The sequence below is a fragment of the Mesoplodon mirus genome, assembly GCF_964341445.2.
Source record: "Mesoplodon mirus genome assembly, chromosome: 8".
Lineage (NCBI taxonomy): Eukaryota > Metazoa > Chordata > Mammalia > Artiodactyla > Ziphiidae > Mesoplodon > Mesoplodon mirus.
The window spans coordinates 28782972-28809953 of NC_138984.1; the positions used below are offsets into that span (position 1 = coordinate 28782972).

The 26982-nt window shown below is 42.9% G+C and overlaps 1 protein-coding gene across 10 annotated transcripts in view; it reads left to right on the top strand.

The window, feature by feature from the left end:
• PLEKHM3 (pleckstrin homology domain containing M3) overlaps nt 1-26982 on the top strand; it is a 191335-nt gene that overhangs the window by 35096 nt on the left and 129257 nt on the right. For all 10 annotated transcript variants that reach the window (XM_082631337.1, XM_082631334.1, XM_082631336.1 and 7 more), the window contains one exon: nt 9564-10499. In XM_082631337.1, the coding sequence (XP_082487463.1) occupies nt 9564-10499 (936 nt within the window). The remainder of the gene's footprint in view (nt 1-9563; nt 10500-26982) is intronic.

Below are 26982 nucleotides of genomic sequence, written 5' to 3' on the forward strand. Positions count from 1 at the left end.
TGGAAAAGATCCCCAGCTAGTGTGTCTAGCTAATACATAGCTAGATATGTTATGGATCTCTTTCTTCTAGAGCCTGCACAGATATGTCTTTTCCCCTAGGTTAATGAAGGGAAAACAAATGGGATGTTCTCTTTTACCCATAAAGAAAGATCTCCAAAGTAACTCACAGAAGAGATATCACTTGAGCCTAGTTCATTTCTACCAGAATAAGTTAACAAATATCTGTGAGCACTACTGTGGCCGGCACTGTGTGAGGGCTTATATACCATATTGAAAATGTACAAAACACAGCCCCTCTTTGGTTCCTGTAGCATCATTCTCTTCATGTTCTTTGCTATGGACATTTGTGGCAGTGTCATGATTGATGTGCATCCTGTTAATTTCACTTCCCTCATGCCTCTAATGAGAACAGAGACCTAAATTTGGTTAATTTCCCCCTAGTCTCTGGCTTAAACACAGTTGAATAATAACATGAAACAAATAGACTTGGAAAACTGTTTTGTTAACCAGAAATGTAAAGAAAAGAGACTTGATTGTGGTCTAGAATGTCAGAGAAGTCTTCACTGAGGAAAGGATGTTCCAGCCGAGCACTGAGGGTTGAGCACACAGCCGAGGTGGAGATGAACACAGACTTTGTGTGGGTTGGTCAGAGGCTAAGCCAGAACAGGACTACATTTTGGAGAGCAGTGGGCTGAGATTATGGAGGACCTTCAAAGCCAGACAGAGAGAATTAACATGATATGTTTGGCAAGAAGCACTTGAAAATTTCTTGAGAGTCAAGATTAAAAGGATATTTTACAGAAAGTCTGGAAGCTGGCAGGGGCCAAGGGTAGTGGGGGGTGGGTTGCAGGGAATCTCCTTCCCTATAGCTTTTGTGTCCATGTAAAGACTCATCAGTTAGAATGGCCCTCTTGGCCTCTCTCCCTCCCTTTGCACACTCCACCCCTGGGGAGGCGTAACTTAGGGGCACCTTTAGGAGAGGAACCAGGCATGTGTAACTCAGCCTCTACAGAAAGCACTGATTCTGGTCCGCTCCTCTAGGCCTGCTCCACCACCCGTCAGCCTTTCATGGGTAGCCCCTGGGAGGGGAGCCTGTGCTGATCCAGTGCTGCGGGTGACTCATTGGTGAGTCTGTGGAATTCTGGGGTGCTACACACCTAAGCTGTGTCCTCCAGCTGGCTCATGTTTTGATTTCTATGTGTCTGACTACCCTCTATCAATCTCAGTTGGTTTAGAACTTGGGTGAAAAAAAGTGATACTATTTATTGGATCCCCTCAGGCCCTAACAGTACGTGGGGTGGATTGGTAGATGGAAAGAAATGAAGGGATGGAAATGAGAAGGCTCTGCGGTCATCATGATGTGAGGTGATGAGGACTCAAATTAGGGTGACTGTGGCAAAAGAGAAAGTGGGACCTGTGAAGAGAGAAAGGAGGGCTGTCACTGGGCTATAAACTGTTGACGGGATCTGTCTGATTCACTTGGCATTTCCATGATTCTAGCTTAGTCCTTGGTGCATACATTGGACAAATACTTATAGAGCCAGCCACTGGGAATACGAAGTGAGAGAGACATTCAGGTCTCTGTCTTCAAGGAGCAGTTCTTTGAACGAAATAAAACAATGTTGTAAGATAGAGAGGGACTGGGGGGGGGGCTTTAACTGAGGTGCTGAGGGATGAAGGCCTCACTGAGGATGGCACCCTTGAGGTGAAAAGCTGAGGGAGTTGAATAAATCAGTGGAGCTGGGGGGAGATGTCCCAAACCTAGGATACAGCAGCTTCAGAGTCCTTGAGGCCAGAAAGTGCTCGGTTTGTTCAAAACCCATGAGAGGCTTTTGGCTGGAGTGAGAGAAGAAATGTGAGATGACGTGAGGGGAGGTCAACAATAATCAGAGGCCAGATTGTGCGGGACAGAAAGTAGAGGCATTAGAAGAATCTGGAATCTGAAGGAAGGAGACAGATTGAGCCATAGAAGACGTAGGTTCAAGTGAATAATTTTGAACAGACACAACAAACCTTAGGATATTAGAAGACAAGAGGAAAAGAGACCCATAGAGAGGTAATTTTCAGATGTTACAGAGCAAGAGATTCTGAAGAAGAGGGAAAGAATTAGGTACAGAGTGAAGGTGGAAGGGTTAGCTTTAACAAGGAGGCAAGAAGCTTCTTCTTTTGAGACCAGAAGCTAAAATAGGAAACATCTATTGAATACTTAAGATGTGTCAGGCATCGTTCTGAGAGTTACTCATTTCTTCCTCACAATAGTACAATGAGGTAGGTGCTAATATAGCCCATTTTAAAGATGATAAAACTGAGACTTGGGTTAAGTAATTTGTCCAGGGTTACCCAACCAGTAAGGTCAGAATTATGATTTAAACTTGGGCCAGTTGGCTCTAGCACATGTGGTCTTAACCACTGTGCTCTGTCTTACTTGTATAGGATATTGGTTAGTGTAATGTTGAAGTGAAGCCAAGTATAGTATATGTAAAGGAGCTCCCTATGGTACACAAAGAGATGGTGCAATTTGCAGTTTGAAAAGACTAAAGAAGATGTGGAAAAATTGTTCTCGGATTGTGTTTGGGATCCATGAGATGAATAAAAGAATGAATTGTCAGGATTAAAGCTATAAAAGAAGTTGAGCAACATGAATCTATGTTTGACCGGTGCTCCGGTCTGAATATTTGTGTCACCCCGCAAAATTCATATGTTGAATTTCTGACCCCTGAAGTGATGGAATTAAGAGAAGGCTTTGGGGGTGCTCAGGTCATGAGGGTGGGGCCCTCATGAATGGAATTAGTCTCTTTTATAAAAGAGACCCTACAGAGCTCCCTAGCCCCTTCCGCCATGTGAAGTTATAGCAAAAAGATGGCCTTTTATCATCCAGGAAGCTTTGTCTCACCAGTACCAAAGCTGGTACTTTCGTCTTGGACTTCCAGCCTCCAGAGCTGTGAGAAATAAATTTCTGTTGTTTACAAGGTACCCAGATTATGGTATTTTGTTATAGCAGTTGAAATGAGCTAACGTACCTGTGTTACTACTTCTGTGTCCTCCTCAAGCATGCTGGTCTTAAATAGATGATGGTAACGATCCAGAGTTGGTGCTTAAATCTGGGAAGTCTGAGCAAACAAGTTTTAACTATTGACTACAGAGTTAGAGGAAGGAGTCCAGTGAAACAAGGAAGAGACTTTAAGGGGTGAGGTGGAAGGGCTTCATGTTTAAAGGTCCTTATAAGGATGGAGTGGAAGGTAGGTGAGGTGGAGAAGTGAGAAAAATGAAGGAGTACCGCATTGGAAGTTGGAAAATACTTTGTGATGAAGAGGTCTAAGAGGTCTAGGATGTTACTCTTGTGGAAGAGAGAATTAGGTCTCTGGAATCAAGGAGGAGGAGGACCTGTGTTCATAAAGATCCTAAAACCAGATGGCAAATACATAACATGTATCTTTTCCCACCTCAGTGACATCATGGTGCTTTTTCCCCACTGAGTCTGGATGTGACCTCAGCATCTTTCTCAGTACAGGGTTCCAGGCAGTCAGTAGCAGTCAGTGAAAGTTGCCTCCTGTCTCTGCGTCAGACAGTGCCAGAAGGGGCTATTACTCCGAGGGTGCGTGGAGCTAAGAGCAGGCCATTCAGTGAGAGGGGAAGTCCAGAAATTGGAGTTGAGGACTAGGGCTGAGTCCTGAAGCCTAGAGGTTGCAACTAACCCCAGAGAAGCATGCAGTCTTGGAGGAGGAAGTGGGGCTGGCCAGTGAGTAGACAGACGGTTCTCAGGTTGTCTGTATCTGAGGGAGTCTAGTCACATTCTCCCATGCTCTAGGCTGTCATGTAGTGCTGGCAGCACCTGGGTCAGAGCTGTGAGGTGAAGTTGAACCAAGTGTCACTGTAGTCTGGGAGGCTGGGGATGGGATCTGGAAGTCAAGAGACAGTAGCAGTTGAGTACAGGTCATTGGCACTGGCCATTCATGAAGAAGAGCCAAATCATAGAAGTGTCTTTGTTCTGAAGTGGCGCTATGGTTCCTCCTTTATCATTGATCTGGAAGCCTCCTATTAGAGTCATTTGCCAAAACTGAATTGTAAGCACCTTGAGGATGTCTGTCATCTTTGGGTCTCTAATAAAGCTTAGTGTTCTACTTTGCACATAGTTGGTACTCGGTAAATGTGTGTCAAATTGCTTTGCTCCCTTAGTTTTGAGCCCATGTGTAGTTGTAAATCCTGTTTGCTAGGCTTTCAGATTTTAACATCATCTATCCTTTTAGCTAACAATAGCCTAGATAACCTGTAGAGAAACTGAAAAGAAAGACGATGAAGGGCAAAGGAAATGTAATAAATCTGTTGAACTTTGAGAGGCAGTCCTTTTGGGCTTGTCTAGGACAGAATGTGATTCTATAGCATCATGGTACTCCATTCACTCTCTACTTCAGCTTCCTTTCACATTTATTCATCTTGTTGTAAGAACTTAAATGTTTCCTTTAAATTTGCCTAGATAAGTTTGATTTGGAATACTGACACCACATAGGCTTTTGAGTTCTTTGAAAATGTTAAAACGTTGCTCTTTATCTTTCATTTTAAACTATTGTCTGATCTTTGAAGTTCTAGTCTTATGACATCATTCATGGTGCTGACTCAGGCAGTTCAGACTTTTTTGGTAAATTAAATGTTTACCTAAATGTTTCATTTATTGTGATCTGGGACATGGTGGTTTTTTAAAAAAACAGAATTGCATAAAGTAACCCAAATAGAAGCACGTTTTAATTACATATGCTAATATATGGGAACATGCCTAATTATTATTTATAATATTATTATTACATATGTATACTGTCTAAAGGCTTCCTATCAAACGCTCTACAGTCTGGCAGAAGGATTGTGGGTGCCGGGATGTGGAGGCAGAAACTGTTTTTAATCATTTCTTATTGATTTTTTTGGAATACTTTTATTATATAACTTAGTACGTATTTGATGAGTGTGAAATAGTATCTGAAATGAGTCATCATGGTGATGTAGCCATAGAGCCATGGGGCTTCAGAGGAGAACAGTTGTGTTCAACTATAGGGGACAAAGAAAGGCTTCAGGAAAAGGTGAGATTTTATACTCGCTCTCACGTATGATGAAAACATGGACAAGCAGAGATGCAGGGAAATCTAGGCAGGGAGAACAGTGAGAGAAAATGCCTGAAGGTCGGGAGGGGCCAGTAATGGAAGCCACAGCAAGTCCCCTGGCTGGAGTGTTGGGAGTGGAAGAGAGTGGCTACAGTGTGAAAGGTCCCTGGGGAAATTCAAAACGGAAGGGTCAGGCTAACATCCTCTGAACCTCCTAATCAGTCTCCATATCCCTGCAAGTAGGACAACCACCTGTAATATATTCTTGCATAAAACAAAAACAAAAACAAAAACCCTAACTGGATCTTGAGATCTGAATAGCAGATGAGAGACTTCCCTGGTGGCGCAGTGGTTGACTCTGCTCCCAGTGCAGGGGGCCCGGGTTTGATCCCCGGTCAGAGGACTAGATCCCCCATGCATGCCGCAACTAAGAAGCTGGCGAGCTGCAACTAAGGAGCCTGCCTGCCGCAACTAAGACTCGGTGCAACCAAATAAATAGATTAATATTTAAAAAAAATAATAAAATAAGTAAATAGCAGTTGATGGAAAACCTGGGAAACAGGAGCATTTGACTGATACAGTGAGGATACACTCAGCCAAATCCAGAATGTGAGAAATTCTACAGGACAAAGGAATGAATTTCTTCAATAAATACATGGCATGAAAAAAAAAAAAAAGGAGAAAGAGGGAATTGTTATAGATTTAAAGAGGCTTAAAAGACCTACCAACCAAATCAAGGTGTGGACCTAAATCGAGCAAACCATCTGTATAAAGAAACTTTTTGAGAGAATCTGGGGAAATGAGATACAGACTGGGTATTAGATAAGGAATTACTCATGTTTTGGGTGTGAAACTGGTATATATATGTATTCTTATCTGTTAGAGATACAGCCTGAAGTATTTACAGTAGAAATGATAAAATGTCTGCAATTTGCTTTCAAGTATTCCAGCAAAAACAAACAAACAAACAAAAAACAATAAAAAGCAAGAGTTGGAGAGGAGTGGGAAAGAGGAAAGAAGACTAGCGGAAGCCTGATGACTTTTAAGCTGAGGGGTGAGCCCACAGGTGTCCATTTTACTCTTCTCCATGCCTTTGACTGTGTTTGAAATTTTCCGTGAGAAAATGTGTTAAGGCCAGTCTAAGGAGTTTGGACTTTATTGTGTAGCACCAGGAAACTTGTGCAGGGTTTTGGGCTGATGAGGAGGGCATGGGAAAGGTTATGAGTGATCCAGAAAGGTTACCCCGGTAACTGAGTGTGACATGGTGGGGTGCGGGGGGAGGACTTGAAATGGGAGCCCATTTAAGATCTTGATTAAGATGGTGGCCTGAGAATGGGAACTTTTTTGAGAACAGAAAGAGGAAATAATGGCAAAAGAGGAACTCCTCGGTGGGTTGGCAGCACAGAAATGAGTCAGGTTCATGAGGGGGAAAAAGCCCCTTTTCCTCGTCAATCAGTAGCAATTTTTGCCCTTAAGCCACTGCGCTGGGTACTGTGGGACCAGGAGGAGAGGGAAAAGGGATCTTTGTTGAGGAGGAACTGACTCAGGTCTTTGTAACTAGCCACAGTGGAAAGCAATGGGGAGGCAAAGAGTTCTCAAGTTCTTTTTGTTTATGTTTTTGTTTTTGCTTCTTGCTGTTTTTCACAAGGGAATGACTCTCTTATGGGTTCAGTATGAAATTTACAGACAGTGATTCATTTTGATCACCTTTCTCCATTTTCACTGGGGAAATGGCGATAACCTTTGTCAGCTGTTCTACCTGAACCATTTATGATATTAATTAAGACAGAGATAATATTGTTCATTCGTGAAATGGAACACTTTAGAAGAATGTATGTGATGAAATGATATGGTCCGGGGAAACAAAAGTTGAACTATAGTAAATTAACGAAGGCTTAGATTTAAGTATATAACTTCTGATTTGTCAATGCAAAAATATTCAAAATAAACTTCAGATTCAGTAGAAAGTAGCAGCTAGAGATTAAAGAGAAATGTAGTTCTCCAGCCCTCTACAGTCAGATAATTAATACTTCACACACAACATATTAATAAGGTTTGCAATAAACAGGCCCTCCAGAAAGGAATACATGCTGAGATTAGTTTCCTGATCACACCTGTTCTCTTCTTTTCCAAGAAATCACACTACAAACTGCAGCCTATAAGGATGGGCCACTTCCTATGATGAACACCCTCTTTTCTATCTCAGTTTAACAGACCTATTTAGAGAGGGCTGAGACGAGGTGGGGAGAAAATATTGAAACACAGTGCATTCTTTACCTTATTCTGCAGCAAGAAGGTAGGGAAACTTTTGAGACTCCCTGTTAGACTTCTATTCAGTCCACCCAAGCTGGCATCTGCCACCCTAGCTTATACAGTCAGAAAGGAGTGAGGTTTGCTTCTGGCTTGATTCCAATTATAGTTAGAATTTCTAATTCGTGGAAGCTGTTGTAAAAAGCTCTCAGGGAGGAAAGAAAAGGAGAGGAAAATTCCTAGCTAAAAGCAAGAGAGAAGGTTTTTATTTTATTCGGGGATGCATGCCTGAGGTGTTAGGTCACAGGAGGGATGGGGATGGAGGGACGCGAGGTTATGCGTCTTATTATGGAAAAGGTTGAACTGTCCTCGGCACCTGATGGAAATGAGAGGAGGAGAGGCGGCATCAGTGTCTCTAACAGCACTGCCTCTCTTACTGCATTATCAGAAAAGAAAACAGAGAATAGGCATCCATTATCTCTCTCTGCAAAGGGATTAGTGTGGGTTGCAAGAAATTAATGGCTTTTGAATTACCACAGAAATACTAATGAATGTCAGGAGCAGAGATGTAAAGCAGGTAAAACTGGCTTTTCTCTGCCTCATTTCTCTCATTTTCTCTTTTGGTTTGCTATTTGAAGATCTAGATCTGTGTTACTCTTTTTTTTTTCTCCAGCCAAGATCAGAAATCATACCCTTTGGGAATGTGATTTCTCTTCTTCAGGGAGTGACTCAATTAGTTTTATGACTGTCTCCGATGTGTGCCAGCAAAAAGATTGAGAAACATCTCAGAAATGAAAAGCTCTACTAGGGAGGAGAGCTCCCTCATTTTCATGCCTGATGAAAGTATCAGGACATCTCCCAAGTGACAGTCCCCTTTTATTAAAGTATGAAATTTGTATCTGTTGCAGCTAATCATTAATTAAAGATGGCATGACCAGATGAACTTGTGAAACACAGGGGAAGAGAAGGGAAGGGAATTATACCTATTATATGGTGGACATTATAGTAGAAGCTTTATTTCTATTCTAATTCAACAAGTACTTACTAAGTACCTACTGTGTACCAGGCATTATACTATGCGCTGTGATATAAGGATGACAGGACAGGCCTTGCCCCCCTCCTCAGTGGAGCTTACAGACCAGTGGCGAAGACACACTTCTTTAAAAATTATAAATTAATATTATTATTATTATTTTTTTTTTGCGGTACGCGGGCCTCTCACTGTTGTGGCCTCTCCTGTTGCGGAGCACAGGCTCCGGACACGCAGGCTCAGCGGCCATGGCTCACGGGCCCAGCCGCTCCGCGGCATGTGGGATCTTCCCGGACTGGGGCATGAACCCGTGTCCCCTGCATTGGCAGGCGGACTCTCAACCACTGCGCCACCAGGGAAGCCCTATAAGTTATTTTTATAATTTAAAAATTATAAATGGTATTATAATACAGCCTGATGAGAGCCCATTAGAGAGGAATAATATAGTAAGGATCCCTGATACTGACCGAGGGATGTGTCTGTGCAGGCGAGAGAGGGGGGTTGGGAGAGTCGGGACAGACTCCCTTTCTGGAAGAGAGGATGGCTGAGTGAAGGGTAAGTGTGTCAGAGCTGGTGGAAGTGGTGGGAAAGGGGCCTTGCAAGCGGAGGGAACAGCATAAACAGGCTCAGAGGTGAGAGGAGCTGCTATCCAAGCAGAGATCTAGGAAGTGAGTAGCCGGGGCACGGCTGGAGAACTGGTTATGAGCCAGAAGGCTCATGGCCTGGCCTTGAAGACCGATGGGGGCATCTGAGAAACAGGAGTTTATGAGAAGTGCAGTGCACTTCATGCTCTGGTCTTTCCACTGGCCCTTCCTGGCTTTACCTACCTAAAGAAAGATGAGTATTAGCAGGGAGTTAGGTCAGGTGGCAGGAGGAACATTCTCTCTCTCATATTTGGTACTCTGTAGAGCGTTCTCTAGAAAACAAGAAATCCTGGCAAAGCGCAGTTGTTTCATGGGCCCACACGGCATAGTCCCAGTCATTCGGTGTTTCTGTTTTCCGAACAGACTTCTGCATGTCACATTGACCATGAACCCCCAACACCCCCCTTCCCAGTACTTACTCTTGAGCCAGAAGGATGTCAACCCCTGATCTGTTTGGTTTCTGGCACCTGCCTTTTCATCTCATTCAGTTCATTCATATTAATGGATTAATATGTTGCTTCTTTTTATTTTTTTTTCCTTTCTTTCTAGAACACAAGCAGGCATTCCCAAACATTCTGAAAAAGGGTTACCTGGAGATTCGGAAGGACCATGACAGTTACTGGCAAAGCTGTTATGCAGAACTCTCCCCCTACAGCTTATACTTCTACAGCCTCGACAGCAGTGGGAATCAAAACCTCTGTGCCACGTACCAGCTGTCACACTTCCAGAGCATATCTGTTCTGGGCAACCTCGAGGCCAGGCTGGTGGATACTGTTCTGTATGACAACACTCAGCTGCAGCTAAAGGCAGAGTCGCCATGGGAGGCTTTGGACTGGGGGCAGAAGCTTTGGGAAGGTGTGCACACCGCCGCGCCTGCTTACATGGGACGGCCGGAGGAGCTGGCTGACTCACCGGGGCTTGGTCATCATGTCGACTGTCCACAGAATCGTTGTTTGCAGAAGAAATCCAGTGAGCTGCTCGTGCCGTCCCCTGTCTTGGATGGCCCCAAAGAGTACCAAAACATCCTCAAATCAGGGACACTGTACAGGTTGACCATCCAAAACAACTGGAAGGCATTTACGTTTGTCCTGAGCAGGGCCTACCTGATGGCTTTTCAGCCCGGCAAGCTGGACGAGGATCCCCTGCTGAGCTACAATGTGGATGTGTGTCTGGCCGTCCAGATGGACAACCTGGATGACTGTGACTCTTGCTTTCAAGTCATTTTCCCCCAAGATGTCCTCCGCCTCCGTGCTGAGACCCGGCAGAGGGCCCAGGAGTGGATGGAGGCTCTGAAAACAGCTGCCAATGCGGCAAGGAGTTCAGAACAAAACCTGCAGGTCACGCTGAGGACCAAACCCAAGGATCAGATGGGTGGGCATGAACTCAGGAAGAACAAACGCCAGTCTGTGACCACCAGCTTCCTCAGCATCCTGACGACTTTGTCTTTGGAGCGAGGTCTCACTGCTCAGAGTTTCAAATGTGCAGGTATGAAACAAATTTTCAGCCTAAAGCTCATTAAAGAACAATCCTGAATCCCACAATTGGAATTCACTTTAAAAATCCCCTCAAGAGACCAGTCCTAGCTACCTCTTGTTTAAAAGGCATCTCTCCTTTAAGGAGTTTGCTATATTAAACCATCTGTCCATCTTCATGCCATGCTGGTGAAGTAAGTAGAAGCAGCTCTGATCTACCCACTGAATCAGAATGACTTGGCTGAAGCATACCAGGCTAGAATTTAGGCTTCCCGAGTCTGTTGTGATGACATTTCCTCTGCCTTCTTAAATAAAGGTCACTGGGAATGTGGATGTCACAGATTGTCTCCTAAGAGACATTCAAGCCCAAAGCTGACTTCTAGCCCTCCTTAGGCGAGGAAAATGTCTGTAGTCAGTAACTGTCATTGATCATGACCTTGTCAAACCCTGTTAAGGTAGAATCCAGAAAGTCAGCCTTGACAGAAAACCCGGAGGTGGCTAAGATCAGGGCTAAGATGATTCAGCAGATGACCTCTGAGTCACAATGGGCCGGTGCCTCATCCGGGGGAAGCCTGGGTCTACTGGAACTGCTGTGGAGGGTGAGACAAGGTGGAGGCCAAGGCAGTCATCTGTTAGTTCTTAAAACCCTATTACTGCTTCTCTCCCCCACTCACCATTCCTCTCACCTTCCCCCAGACAGTAAACCAGAAAGAAAACAACCGGCACTAAACCAAGTCTATATATCTCCTGTAAATGAAATCAAGTTATTTCAGTAAACCCCACAATTTGTCACAAGAAATTTACCATGAAGGTAGCTTTAATTGGAAGGCTGATTTGGAAAATTTCAATTCAAGTGTATCAGATTTAAGTATGTTGTTTAGAAATGAACAGGAAACTCACCACCAGTCAAGACTAAATTTTCAATTTCCTGCTTGTTCCTGCATGGAAAAGCCAAATAGTGGTGGCACAGTGAAACTTTGAATTTAAGTTAGTTATGATGATCGCCTTTACTACTGAAAAATAATTTACCCAAAGGGGAGATTAAGTAAATCATCCCTGCTTTGTCTGGAGGGCCTCGGTAACTGGGAAGCAGACACTTGCAGGGTGGGATGGGAGAGACCAGCAACCCCGAGCCGATAAAGAAGCCGTATTAGGTGAGGGCCGTATGTGTGCAGGCATGAGTGACCTTGTGTTAAGTCAGCCAGCTACTTTTGGAAAATGCTTTTGAACTAAGGAGATGCTGGTTTTAGCACAGTTTTTAGAAATTATTGACATTTCAGTATCTTATTATACTAGTGCATATATTATATTTCAAAGTTCAGCCATTCAACAATAATTTATAAGTGCTTACTCTGTGGACATGCTGGAATTATGGTACACTCCTGTGGCTTTAGACGGCTGAGAGGGGCAACAAATCTGCTTTGTTATTGGAATCAGGGAGAACAGCTCAGCTTAATTTTCAAGGTAGAAACCAGAGTATGAATCGGGGAACTTTCTAGTAAAAGAGGCAAGAAAAGCCTCAGGTGTTAGAAAAGATGGTCCTTTTGTTGGCTTCTACTTCACCTTCCTCTCCTAAGTTTGCTTCCTGATGGAGTGTGCCCTGCCCACATTCTGTACCACCTCAGTAGCATTTCTGACACTCAGTGGAAGGAGAGATGCAGGTAGAGGGCACCATTCAGCAGGTCCACCACATCTAGCAGATGGAGAAATTAAAACAGGAAAAAGGCATAGAAAGTTGAGTAGGAGAGACAGGGGGAAGGAAGCTAAGTGGAAAAGAGTAGGAAAAGGATCACATAATGGGCTGGGATAGAACTTGGGGCAGCTGCTTTAGGGTCCACGTTTTAGGATGCTGCCCTTTGCTGTGTGAATCAGGTGCTCACTGAATAGCTGGCTGGAGAATAGGGTGGGGATGGGTGGTAATAGGGAACCCAGGAGACAGGGGTAATGTCGTCTAAAACTCCTTTGCTGCTCAGCTTTTACCTTCATGCTTTGATTTGGAGTTCGAATGGGGCAAAGGTATGTTTCTCATTTGGCGTGGGGAGGAGTCAGTCCTAACCTGTACAGTGTGGCTGATTCTCAAGGAGAAATTTTTAATTTCACTTCAGTGCCCCCTCTTCCATCAGAAACTGCTACGCTCCGTTGCTTTGTGGTACACGTGGGTTATGCGTAAGCGCGCCTGGAGTACTGGTTTCCTACCTCAGGTAGGAATACTTCATCTCCTGTAGGGGGCAGAGTCTCAAAAGAAAAATATTAGAACTTGGTAAGCAAACCTCTGAATGTTTTCTAAATTATCTGGGAGGCTGTTTATTTTATCAAAGATTATTATAGCAGATGGAACTTTAAAAATTGATTTATGTTTCTCACAAACACAGTTAATCTAAACCAGCTGTTTATTCATTTAGTACTTGTGTCCCCTAACTTTTCATCCTCATAAAAACACACATTCAGTGAAAAATCTGGTTGTATAGCATGTTTACCTCCCAAACTGTCAAAAAGTCCAGTAAATCGTTTTTAGTTGAATCTTGGCTTTATCATTTTAGGGAGAAACTAATTCACAGTATTTCATGGTTTTAGTGAGCCTCTTTAGACTACAAGTATTTATGTTCACTTAGTCCCTCCCCCTTTAAATATTTTTGATGAATAAACTTTAAAAGTGGAAGATTGCACTGAGCAGCTCTTTATCATGATGTCATTCAGTTGCTATTTGGGGGAGCCACAAATGTTGGCTTTTAAATCTACAAAATAGTGCAGTTGGCCTCACTTCGCTGAATTCTTTCTGTAGGTGAAGAATTTTCTATATCCTTTTTTGAAACTTAAAGAGCCCTTGCAGAGAAAATGGACTCTGACCATCCCCAAATGCCTGAGGTTATGGTTTTAAAAATACATGCTTGTGCATAGCTGTGTATTTCTTCACATGTGCTTGAACTTTTTATAGTTGTATTTGATTGTGTGTGGTTTGTTCCATGGCTTCCTCTCCAGATCCATGGCTGCCCTGTATTAGGAACCCCAGCTACAGTGGTCTTCTTGCTGTTCTGGAACCTACCTTGGTCATTCATGCCTCCGGGGCCTTTGTAGTTGCTGCTTCTTATTCCTGAGAACATGCCTTTGAAAATTAAGTTCTTCCATTCATTCTGCCATTTATTGTGCGCTGAGTTTCTGACCACATGCCCCAAACTCAGGTGCACCTGGACGCGTCAGTGCTGCAAGAAAGCAAACGTGGTCCCTGTCCCTGCCTTCATGAAACTTGCAGTCCCCTGGGGAAAACAGACATTAATCAGATGCTCACATCACCAATGCCAAATGGCAACTGTGGGCTGGGCTGCAGAAGTTAGGTGCACAGGTCAGATCAGAGAACTGTCAGTGGTGATGCCGTGTGGAACTCTGTGAAATTGCAGACAGTCATTTTTTTTTTTTTTTGCGGTACGCGGGCCTCTCACTGTTGTGGCCTCTCCCGTTGTGGAGCACAGGCTCCACATGCGCGGGCTCAGCGGCCATGGCTCATGGGCCCAGCCGCTCCGCGGCATGTGGGATCTTCCCGGACCGGGGCACGAACCCGTGTCCCCTGCATCGGCAGGCGGACTCCCAACCACTGCGCCACCAGGGAAGCCCTCAGACAGTCATTTTTGACTTACAAAGAAAAGGGCAGTTTGATAAGGTTGAACTTCATGTTTGACCCTAAAGTCCCAGAACGTGCCTGAGCAGAGGAGCACGTGAGGAAAGTGGTATTTAGGAACAATTAATTTGCTGGCGCTTTAGTACAGCTTTACAGAAACACATCTGTCACAGACAATGAGGAATGCTTCTTTAATGACGTCACTGGTTGGGATTCAAAATTATGTTTAGCAATGGGGCATCTGTAGTGTTAAAATATTAATGCTAAAACAAATGACTGTGCAGCTTATTAAAATATTTATGGGGTAGGTACCTGTGAGTGGTTCTAAATGAGGTTGTTCACAAAATGCTGTATAAATTCCATTATAAGGCAGTAGCCCGGTTTTCTTCTGGAATTAGACATGTATACATATCTATTTCCCCTCAATAGATGCATGGTTTTCTTGGCACTAATACATACAGATTTTTTCCTCTAATTTCCCAACAAACAAGAAACCTTGCAATTGAGTATTGTGATAAAAGGGCCCAGGCCCTTTTTTATAGATGCTACAAGAGATGCAAAGCTCCGGTCTTGAAGTGTCTTACTGCTTTGTAATCTGAAGGTGAAATCGGACAGCCCACTGTGGGGCAGTGTTCCTGATTCTGAACTGAAATTGAAAATGTTAAGGGAAGAGACAGCAAGAAAACAGTGAGCTGAGGGGATCCCCTCCACCATTTCACACTGTCAGTTTTTATGGTTTTACTCCTTTGGCTGCTGTTTAACCTCTTGGGACTGCTGTTGGTAATTACATCTCTCTGGCGTTCAGAGCATTTTGCTTTCCTTTTTTCCCCCCCAGCCCTTGGGAGGGGTAAGCCCAAGGGGAGGGGGGGGGAGTTTTGCTGTGAATTCTTCAGCCATTTAGTGCAAATTCCTGTAATTACCGGCATTGTGTCCTCTCTGAATGGCACATAATACAGCAGAAGCCATTCCTAATTGAGACCTTACAGGAGGTACAAATCCTCTCTTTGTTCAGCCTGACAAATTAGTGCCAGAAAGTGGCAGGGTCCGAGTGGGAATCAAAGGCAAGAAACACAAAGATGGAACTTAAGGCTACAGTAATAACCCTCTCTTGTCCTGAAGGGAGAAAAGGAATGACCAATGAAAAATGAAGGTTTTTTTGTTAGAAATTCCCTTGACATGACAGCACCTTGGGGCTGCTCTATTTATTTAGCAAAAGTGATTAAATAGTAATACAACAGGACTGCCCATTGTTTCCACGGGTGCCCCCCACCTCACAGACCTCTGCTGCCTTGGCTAATTGATTGACAATGAACCTCTGATAAAGAAGTACGTTGTTAGGACCTGAGGTGGGGGAGCCTTTTTTCCCTCTCTTTGTGTGTGTGAGTGAGTGAGTGTGTGTGTGTGTGTGTGAGTGTGAGTGTGTGTGTGTCTGAGTGTGAGTGTGTGTGTGTGTGTGTGAGATTTCCTTTTTGCTTGCATTGCATTCCAGTTTTTCTTTGCCCCGCCCCTTCTCTCCCCTTCTTCTCTCCCCTTGCTTGCCGCCACCCCTCCACCCCAAGCTTTTCAGCAGTTGCTCCCAGCAGACATTCACAAGCAGGTAGTGAGGAATGAGGATCGAAGTGCAGGCTTTTGACAAATTTATCTTTGGAGCAAATTTCCTCCTCTCCCCCTGGTCCATTTAAGGCAGAACAGCTGTGTGAGAAGAGAGAAAAGGGGAAGGGGGCTGATTATTGGTTCTTTAAGGTCAGAAAAGTGTTCTTGTTTTTGTTTTTTTAGTTTCTCATTTGTGGGAACGGATGTCTGAAGCTAGTCTTTCAATGAAGAAGCTGTGCACTAATAACATTTACATGTGTGTGTGTTTTGGAGGTGTTGTGGAATAAGAAATAAAAATTTGAATTATTTAATCTCCCCTCAGTTCCTGAGAAGCCAAGATTGATTATTTTAGGATAGAACCTGGCTGCTTGTGGTGTAACTCAGCACCCCAAGATTGCTGTAAATTGTGGGAAGATGACCAAAGGCGTCTAGGCAGATAATTAATAGCCCCTGGTTATATATGCCCAACTAGCTAAGCTGAAGCTAAATCCCTAATTTAACTCTGTTACAGCTGCAAAAACAAATCATTTCAAGCCCCTATGAAAGCAAAATATATTAAACAAACAGTATCGACCTCGTTAATACCACATGGCATTTCATGTGATAAATGAGGGCGTCTTTCTGGCAAAGGCCTGTTTTATGACATCGTTTAGACATAAAGGATACCTTTACCCTGATAATATAAGCATCCCTGATAGAAAGTATGGAGTGGTTAATTATTCATTAAATAGCTGCCAGTCTGAAAGTAAGCAATATTTCTGAGTTGGGCATAGTTACTTACTTATTGGCCTCAGAGTAAATCATGTAGAATGACAATTCTTAAGAAAAAGAGAAATTGAATTTGGGAACTAATTATGCATGTGAGTCTAGGTAAAGAAAGGTCTGTAGGTTTTCAAGTGCCAAGAAGGAAAGTTATACAACTTATAACTTATGCTCCTGAAAAAGCAAATTCTAGCATAGCCAAAAATCTGTTTTGATTCCCGTGTGAAAAATTAGGGTATCCTCTAGTAGCCAAAGTGCCAGATCTCCTAAGGAAATGAGAGACAGAAATAAAAAGACATTGACTTTCCATATCTTCAATTCCTATCTTTACTACTATTTTCAAGTTTGTGTCCCACTTATTAGGGATAGTAATACAGTGAAGATTTATTTGACTTAAGGAATAGGCAGGGAGCCAATTGGAGGAGAAAAAAAAACAATTAAAGGGCTTCCCTGGTGGCACAGTGGTTGAGCGTCCACCTGCCGATGCAGGGGACGCGGGTTCGTGCCCCCATCCGGGAGGATCCCACATGCCGTGGAGCGGCTGGGCCCGTTAGCCATGGCCGCTGAGCCTCTGCGTCCGGAGCCTGTGCTCCGCAACGGGAGAGGCCGCAACGGTGGGAGGCCCGCGTACAGCAAAAAAAAAAAAAAAAAAAAAAAAACAATTAAGGAAGACTCAGCTATGCCCCTCAAAACATATAAACAGCTTGGATAAATGAGAATTGTTTAGTCCATTGTTGCCTTCTCACTTTGTATTGTCTAAGTTATTTTGTTTTTGAGTGTATTTGATTGTTATCTCCCAGAGAAGTAATCTCTAGTTAGTTAGTTAGTTAGTCTTTTGTGCATGCTGGAGGGCTAAGTTTTATTTCCCCAACCTTGACTATGACCACGGAGGGGTTGCTGACAGTAAAATCCTTAAGTGGAGTTTTAGTGGAGGGTTTATGTCAACAAGCATTTATTAAACCCTTCATGTACACCACACACATGCTCTACCGGGCACCTCAGGATATCTAAGTGGGAGTGAGGTGCAGGCTGTGCTCTTCAAAGACATCTAGAATAACTACCCCCCAAAAAGGGTATGGGGGGCTGGATGGGACTGAGAGACAAAGGAGTCAAGCATCATGGCCACTGGTTTGGAGACCCATACATCCATGTATGAGTTCACATCAGAGAATCCCTGTTGTAGAGAACTTGAAAGCTCAAGTGCTAAAGGGTGTCTCTCCTCACTCCCGCATTTTAAACTTTATCCTCCTACTTCCTGCAGAATTAATCTCAGGGGAACATCGCCTCAGCTTTTAGTACCATCTGTCACAGATAAAACTTGAATTTCTGTCATGTGCTCATTAGGTAGTAGGTGCGATGGGAGATATAAGACAAGCATAGGTGTGGCCTGGACCCCCAGGACTTTTGAGTCTGGTTGAGAATGCACAAAGGAAAAATGAGGGATTACTAGGCAGTTCAGTCAGATCCATGCTTAGTGTTCAGAAAAGCATTTGACAAAACCCTCAAGACAGAGAAACTTGGGTTATCAGAGATTTTAGTTATGTCATTTTGTGAATGGTGAATGGTGAATGATTGGCAGCTTTACCCAAGGATTATTGACTAATGGATTCCTTTCAGCCTAGAATGTTGTCAGTAAAGGTACATGATAACAATGAGAAGCAGCATACTTTAGTAATTAAGAGCGAGGACTGGAATCAGACTGGCTAAGTTTCTAGATCTGCTACTCACTAACTCTGTGACTCTGGGTAAATTACTAAACCTCTCTGTACCTCCATTTAAAAATCTCAGATGTGAGAAAATAATCACATCTACCCCAGAAGTTTGTAGTAAGAATGAAATGGGTTAAAAGGGCTTGGAACAGGGCCTGGCACACGGGAAGTGCTCTATAAGGATTAACTATTTTTATTATTTGCCCACATAGGACAATAATTACCTGGATAAAGATATCATAGGCATACTTATAAAATTTGAAGCGATCTCAAAACTAGGTTGGAGGGCTTCCCTGGTGGCGCAGTGGTTGAGAGTCCACCTGCCGATACAGGGGACACGGGTTCGTGCCCCGGTCTGGGAGGATCCCACATGCCACAGAGTGGCTGGGCCCGTGAGCCATGGCTGCTGAGCCTGCGCGTCCGGAGCCTGTGCTCCGCAATGGGAGAGGCCACAACAGTGAGAGGCCCGCGAACCCCCCCGCCCCCCCCAAAAAAAACTAGGTTGGACAGCTAATATGTTGAATGAGAGAATCGCGATTCTGAAACAAGCTAGAGGAATGGACCAAACAAGGTGAAATTTAGTAGGGATTAATAGATATGACTATACTTATATTCAGAAAATTTAAGGCAAATATAGAAGGTAGGTTCTTCTGGTCTCATGCTCATGTGGGCATGCAAATGAAGCCATGGGGAAACCAGCATTTGGGCTGTTGTGGCTACACCAAATGCATTCACAAAGCAGGTCCAGAAAGAAGAGGACACATCCTCACTGTGGCCAGACCACACCTGGAGATTTCAGTTATGGATGCTGCTCTGGAAGAACAAACAACCACATCTATTGACACCTGATAGGATAGTGAAAGGACTATAAACCATGCCACACAAATGTAACCTGGAATAGGGAGGACACAAGTCATCTCCACATTATTTGAAGGCTGCCATTTAGAAGAGAAAATAGGCTTACTTTGTGTAATTCCACTAGATCAAAGTAACAGAAATGCCCAGAGTAGAATGGAATTTCCCTTATTGAAGAGGGTTTGATAGCCATGGGTGAAAATGAGTAGAGTGGCAAGAGCCCTGGCCAATGAGACCGGAAGAACCTCAAGGCCAGTCACCTAACTTGTCTGAGCTCCGTGTTCTTCTCTGCAGGATGAAGAGATTTATTAATTCAGCCCTTCTGCAAATATTTATTGAAGTTCTACTATGTTCTAAGCACTATGCTTGATGTTTAGTGAACAAGATAATCCCACTATGTGTCCTCACAGAGCTTGAAAATTGGAAGCCAATTAAATAAGTAACTATAGCACACGAAGGTCTTTGAGTTTCTTTCCAACACTTCCATCTGTCTGGGATATTTTAGAGGGGATGGTTTTGCTCTGTATGGTCCCTTTTTTATTTCTCATTCTTTGAATGTCTATAGAAGATTAGGGGAAATTAGATTAATGTGATCCTCTATTTAAACCTCATTTAATAAGTAATACCTTTTTCCTGTGGGTAAGAGAATTTGAAACAATAGAAATATCACTTGACTAAGAGGACAGGAGATGGGAATTTTTTTTTTATTGACTCTGGTGTTTGTCATTGGATAAATTACTTTTTTTGCAGTCTAAGTTTCTAGGTCCAGGAAATTCATTTTAAATAAAAATAAATGTATATGAAGAACGTGAATATACACTGAAATAGTACCATGACTATGGAAGAAGAAGAATGTTATATAATTTGGGTTTTGAACTATTTCACATCCTAAAATTCAGAGAGATTTGATCACTTTATATAAGTAGGCCGTTTGATTTTATAGGATATAAATTTGCTTTTTTGATTTATTCCTGGTATTCTCATCATAGAAGTCACATGTTGGTCTTTGATATGTTTCAGAAGAATAAAATCATTTTGAATTTCAGAAGATAGGGATCTTTTGATAGACCTTCCTGAACTTCATAGGCCATAGCTGTGCTATCTCTTTTTTTTTTTTTTTTTTTTTTTTAAAGCTGTTCATTTCTCCTAGTCTTTGTTGCTATACTTTGGTCTGGAAAGTTCTTGTCCCTTTTTGTAGCTTCCTTTATGGTTAACATTGTTCTCATCATGTGTTCATTTCCGGCTAAACTTCTGAAGTAAGTGTTAATATACTATTGGACTCTATGTTGAGTTAAAAGTTTCTATTTACTGACCTTTCATTGGGAGAGAAATTGGTCTTGGTGTGGTTTTAGGATAGACTGGGGTAAGTTCTCTTAATTTCTAGCTAAGTTCCTTGAAAAACTAAGCTTTTCATGAAGTCCTAAGAGTAAGAGCTACTGGAGAGGTTTTCTAAAATCCATTATACTGCCTAAAAGCAGAAGCATACTTAAGTGAAAAACTTGCCATTTTAAAAATACACCTCTAGATAAGGAAATCTGGTAATATCCTAATACCAACTTATTTCTTGCCTTAATATTTTCATCTAGTCATTCATTCATTCATTCCACAGACATGGGCCACACACAGTCCCAGAAATTGAGGCATGGGGGTAAACTAAAAGTTCATTTTAGCAGAAGAAAATATGACTGTAGACAAGACTTTATACCTTGAAATATGCTAATATAGAAAATGTTTTAATTAAATTATATTAATAAAAAACAACATGAAACTCCTTTACATGTTTCAGATGAAAAGTGGAGCAGGCCTGCAAAGCATTGTGCCCTGAGATCAGGGGTGACAGCCAGTGTTCGGGTACAGTTTTGTATTGTGCTTTGTTGAAGACTTGTAGGTGTGAAAAATCCTTTATACCCTTAAAGACTTATTTCCAAGCCTTCCCTGACCACTCTTCCCAAACCCCACTCTAATTCCCCAGGTAAATTTGAGCATTCCTCCTGCTTGACTCCACGCACCTCCACTGTCTTGGAACCATGGGCCTATGACTTGTGTCTCACTTTTTTAAGGGCAGGACCCCAGCACCTCTCAGACTGGTGTTTGGAGCACCATGTGCGTGGTGAATCATGAGCTTGATGTGGGGAGCCTTGGTTGGACTCTTCCCTAGACCTGTTGGAGTCAGTATCTCTAGGATCAGGCCTAGAGATTTCACAAATTTTCCAGTTGATTTGCACACAGACAAAGTTTGAGAAACCACTAGCCTAGCCCATAGAATGTTCTTAGTGAATGGATCAAGTCATATTTCAGTTTTCTCTAGGTTATATAAGCTCATTTCCTTTAACTGTTTCTTCTACATATATTCAACATTTTAACCATTTAGTATCAACCTGCTGATAAGCTCTAGGGTTCCATATCCTCATTATATTCTGGAAACTACAATGATGTTCTCTTAGGGTTCTAGCCAGTGGTGTATACAAATGAAGGAAGTGATTAGCTCAAGTCCTTGACCCACATTTTGGCGTCTTTTTTTAAGACATCCTAATGATATGTTTTTATTTTATACTTGATAAGCATATTTAGTATATGAATTTTGAAAACAGCTTTTACCTCCCTCACCTTCTTTGCTCCCTGCCTGGTCATCGTTCACATAGATGACTACAGTGGCCTCCTAACCAGGCTTCCTGCTTCCATTCTAACCTTTTATAAATCTTGTCTTAACTACAGCGAGTATGATCTTATTAAAATTCAGATTGACCCTGGTAGACCTTTCTTTACCATTTTTCAGTGGCTTCCCGCTTCTTTTGACATGAAGACCAGCATTTTTACAATGACCCCCCCCCACCATGATTTGGCCCCTGCCCACCTCCTAACCTTCAGCTCTTGCCCTCTTGTCACTCTCTCCCACACTGAGTTCCAGCCACACTGACTTCACTCTGTTCCTCAAATGTACCACTTCCTTCCCACCTGCCTCAGAGCCTCTCCATGTGCAGTTGCCTCTCCCTGGAATATTGCCACCCTCACCACTACCCCCAACGCATTCTTCAGGTCACTACTTAAATATTCCTTTCTCAAGAACACCCTCTCCAACCAACCTCTCAGACTAACTTAGGACCTTTTTAGTTCCCTCTGCTATCATGCTGATCTTATACCTCCAGAAAAGTTCCAGAAAGCAGAACTTGAATTTGCTGGGCATCAGCAACTATTTGCATAGCATTTACATTGTATTAGAGATTGTAAATAATCTAGAGATGATTTAAAGTATATGGGAGGCAGCGTGTAGGTTATATGCAAATACTACACCCTATATAAGGGACTTGAACATCTGTGGATTTTGTTATCCACAGGGGGATCCTGGAACCAACACCCCATGGATACTAAGGAATGGCTGTATTATTACATCTTTGTTAGAAAGGATACAAATAAGGAACAGCCAAATGAAGAGACGCAGAGGGTAAGGTCTGGGAGGGCTCCAAACACAGAACTTCCGTGCCCTCTCCCCATGGAATCAGGGTGCATCTACCCCTCAGCACACCAATGTGTTCATCAACGAGGATGTTCCACAGAGCTTCAGTGTCCAGAGTTTTTATTGGGGTTTCATTATATAGGCACGATTGATTGAATCATTGACTTTGGAATTGAACTCAATCTCTAGCTCCCATTCCCTGCCCCAGAGGTCAGGCAGGCTCATAGTCCCAGGTCTCTAATCCTGTGGTTGATCATTCTGGTGGCCACCCCCCATCCTGAAGCTATTTCATGGTCCACCAGGACTTACTTCATTAGCATTAACTCAACTGTGATCCAAGGGGCTCATGAATAATAAAGATACCTGTGTCACTGAGGAAATTCCAAGGGTTTTAGAAGCTCCCTCCCAGGAACTAGGAAGAAAGACCAGATAATTTTTTATGGTACAACAGCTCAGGATATTGAGTGGGCCATTTCCACAGCAAAAACAGAACTTGGATGAAAAGAGGATGTGATATTGTGGTTGCCCCTCAGAGAGTGAGGAAGGTATGGCCTGCTGACCCTGTTCCCTCATTTCTGGTGAGCTACTGGTGGGTGCCTTCCAGCACTGACTGCATCTGCCAGGGGAGGGGAGATTTCTGGTGGTATCTTCCTGGATCTCTGGAGCTGATCAGCTTCAGAAGCAGATAAGAAACTGGCTGGTCTTGGGCCGCCCAGCCTGGCTACAGCCCTCCCAGAACCCCAGCTCAGGGTGGTGGGGTGATGGACACGTCCAGTGACTTTGTGATTCCTGCTCTCTCAGCCAGGTACCACTCTCACATCTTGGTTTAAAGTAGAGTGTTTGCTTTTTATTTATTTTTATTTTTTTAAATTTATTTATTTTTGGCTGCTTTGGGTCTTCGTTGCTGTGCGTGGGCTTTGTCTAGTTGCGGTGAGCGGGGGCTACTCTTCATTGAGGCTCTCGGGCTTATGGTGGTGGCTTCTCTTGTTGTCGAGCATGGGCTCTAGGTGCGTGGGCTTCAGTAGTTGTGGCACACGGGCTCAGTAGTTGTGGCTCACGGGCTCTAGAGCACAGGCTCAGTAGTTGTGGCGCACGGGCTTAGTTGCTCTGTGGCATGTGGGATCTTCCCGGACCAGGGATCGAACCCGGGCCCACTGCATTGGCAGGTGGATTCCCAACCACTGTGCCACTGGGGAAGTCCGAGTGTTTGCTTTTTAAATGGCTATAAATAAAAATCATCAACAAAATTAATTTTATGTATTACCTTTAACTGAAAATAATCTAGTTTATGCTCTACACAACTTCTAGACATGGGAGCTAGGGTTCCAAAACCAAAGACATGTAGGCTTGTATCAGTTTCCAAAGAGTGAAAAATCACATTCTTTTTTAAATCCAGCTTTATTGAGACAGAATTCACAAGTAACATTATGTAATGTTAAGGTGTACAATGAGATGATCTGATATATGTGTATATTGTGAAATGATTGCCACAAAAAGCTCACCTCACAGTTACTTTTTTCTTTTTTCTTTTTTTTTTGGGTGGTGAGAACTTTTAACATCTACTCTTTTACCAACTTTCACGTATACAGTACAGTATTATCAACTATAGTCATCATCATTCTAACCAGGTCTGTACTAGTATACCAAAGGTTGTGTCTTGTCCATATTTTTTTTCAGTAATGTAAATAAATCATGTGGGGCTGAACCAAAAGCTTTGCTAAAAATCACTTTCCCCCTTACATCACCAGGCCCATACCTCTGACACAGAGGATAGACTTAGTTTGAAAGCCTTGGTCTCTTTCTTCCTTTACCAATAAAGATGTTCTTCTCAACCCCCAGAGTTTTAGAGACCAGACAAAATAATAGACACATGATTTGGGGGCTGGGAAGCATCCAGACTCAGTAGGATAAGTAATAAATTAGGAGCACAAGAGCCTAGTCTTCTGTTTACAGCCCTGCTGCTGATTTATTATACAGCCTCAAGCTAGCCCTTTCATAGCCTTGCAGGTCAGCATCTTTGACACTATAACTTGAGGGACGATTAAACTGTCTTGACTATGTACAATTCAAATGTTACAAAATGCCAGTTGCACCCAAAGTGCCAAATATTATATATCACTGCATTTTACCCCCAGAAAACATGGGGGGGGAGGTTCTCTCTTGGATGAAGAGAGGTCTTGTTGTGACCTAAAAATGGATGGGAAACCTTTAGGAAAATGATATTTCTCATCCGCTGTTAGGATGAAGAATTTTAACTAAGTAAAAGGTGTCCAATAATGTGGGGGATTTCCTGGCTACCCCTTGAGCCCAGCTGTCCTGTATGACCCTCTTCTTAATGATCTTCACCCACCAACAGGCATGTTCTGGTTTCCTGATTACCTCCCTCTTTCCTTCCCACTCCCATCATTGGATCCTGCCTGTCTGAGCCGTCATCCATATAGAGGCTTTACAGGGTTAATAAATCATGCTTCTCCATTCTGCTTCTAGGGGTCAGGAGGATGGAGATCAAGATATCGCATGCATCACTCATAGATCACATGTAATATTATATAATGGACCCTTAAATTAGATAGACATTCATGTGGTCACAACTGGAGTCCCCTAAGACCATGTCCCCTCACCATAGCAGACAGAAAAACTGCTCCCTGCAGGCCAGCTGACGTGCCAAGGTCCTTCTTCTAAACTCCCTGGTCAGATTCCTCATTTTTTTTATCTGTGAGGAGCGCTGGATAAGCAATGGGGAAAGAAGCTGGGAATATTACTCTAGGAAGTTCCGCTCAAATGGCAACATGAAGACCAGGGAATAGACGTTTCCTACTTGAAGGTGTCGTGTGCTTTATTATTTTTTTTTCCAGTGTCCATAAATAGAAGTTTTATTGGCACACAGCAGCACTCATTCATTTATGTACTGTCTGTGGTTGCTTCTGAGTTGTAGGTGTTTCTTTGTGTCTTGCCTACCAACTCTAAATATCCTGACACAAGCAGCCTGTCTTCTTCAAGTATGAAACATATGGCTAAAAGATCAGCCTTGGTGGCGGTTGCAAACCTGTGTTTTTAGAGAGACAGGAAAGCTTGGAAAGCAGGCCAAAGGAGGCATAAGGGGAAGAGTAGGTAAAGAAAGTAGACCAAGGCAGTGCCTAAATCTTCTAGAACATAAAGGATTTGGTGTGGGGCGAAAATGCCGGAATTCAGCGCAGACTTAAAGGAAGCTGATGAAAGTGATTTTTTTTTTCCTTTGAGGCCGTTCCTAGTACAGTTCGGATCCACTCTCATGACTTTAATTTTATCAAATTGTTGTCATTACTAAAATAGCTCAAGTAGAAATTACTCTAAGAGATGCTGTCAGGGTTTCTTCGGAGGTTTCAGCAAAGAAGAGGAAAGGTTGTGTTTTAAAGATACTGTAAAGTTCAAAGAGATGAGACTCTCACAAAATAAGGAGAGACAAACAAGCATTGAGAATGGAGAGTAACGTGGAAGAGAAGTCAGAGGGGACCCTGGTGGGATAGTGTGTGTGACAGAAGCTACAGGCCAGGTGAGGCTGATGTACGTGAAGCCTTCTGTATACACACTGAAAGGAAACCTAAGTTCCAGAACAGAAAGGAAAATCAGGTGCTTTTCAAGTAAATCAAAAAGATAATCTGAACTTCCAAGCCAATAAGAGGTTATTGACCTTTCAAAGCAATCATAATAGAGATGCAACTGGGGAATCACGAAAAGAGTTAGTGGTGGTTTAATATAATGTTAAATACCAAGGGAAATCACTGTAGAAAGAACGTAATTGGGACACACGATGGATCCTATGTGAGGAAAAAGGGTTCAGAGCAGGGCTGAGATTAGGGTGAGGGGAGTGAGGCACTCGTTTGGGGCACAGAATTTAAGGGAATGCCAAAAAAAAAACCCAAAACAAAACTAAACCCTCAGTAACCAAGATAAATATTATTTTAATGTAATATTATTTAAAAATCAAAATTAATACCAAAAAAAATCCATGATGAACAAATAAAAAATCTTTAATAGAGGTAGGATCAGTATGATGGATTTTTCCTTTTGCCTCAGGCTCTAATATGGTTCAGAGGAACATTCCAGTAAGACAGTTTACTTAAGAAGATGTCTTCCCCCAAAGCTTTCAACATGTAAGTTCCAAGTTGCTCAGCCCAACATTCACTTTGTTAATGTTGAGGGTGGTGAGGTTGACCTCCCTTTTCTGTCTAGGATTGCAAGGGTGCCAGATGGGGAATCCTGGTACTTCCACGTTTAAGATAGGACTGAAGGGGGTGGTGTGTAAGCTGTGACAGAGGAGCATTATTCCACCACCGGCAGCCTGCATGTCTAAAATAATCAGCTTAGTTTGGCCCCTTCTGTTTCTGCCATTGTTTTTCAAGTAAGGGTTATTGGTAGCAAGTGTTTTACCAGAAGGATTAATTTATGAAGAGAAGAGCCCCAGGCTTGGAGCAGATGTTACTCGCAGGTAGTCTAGTAGATGGTGGTGCAGTGTGGACAAGGCCTGTCT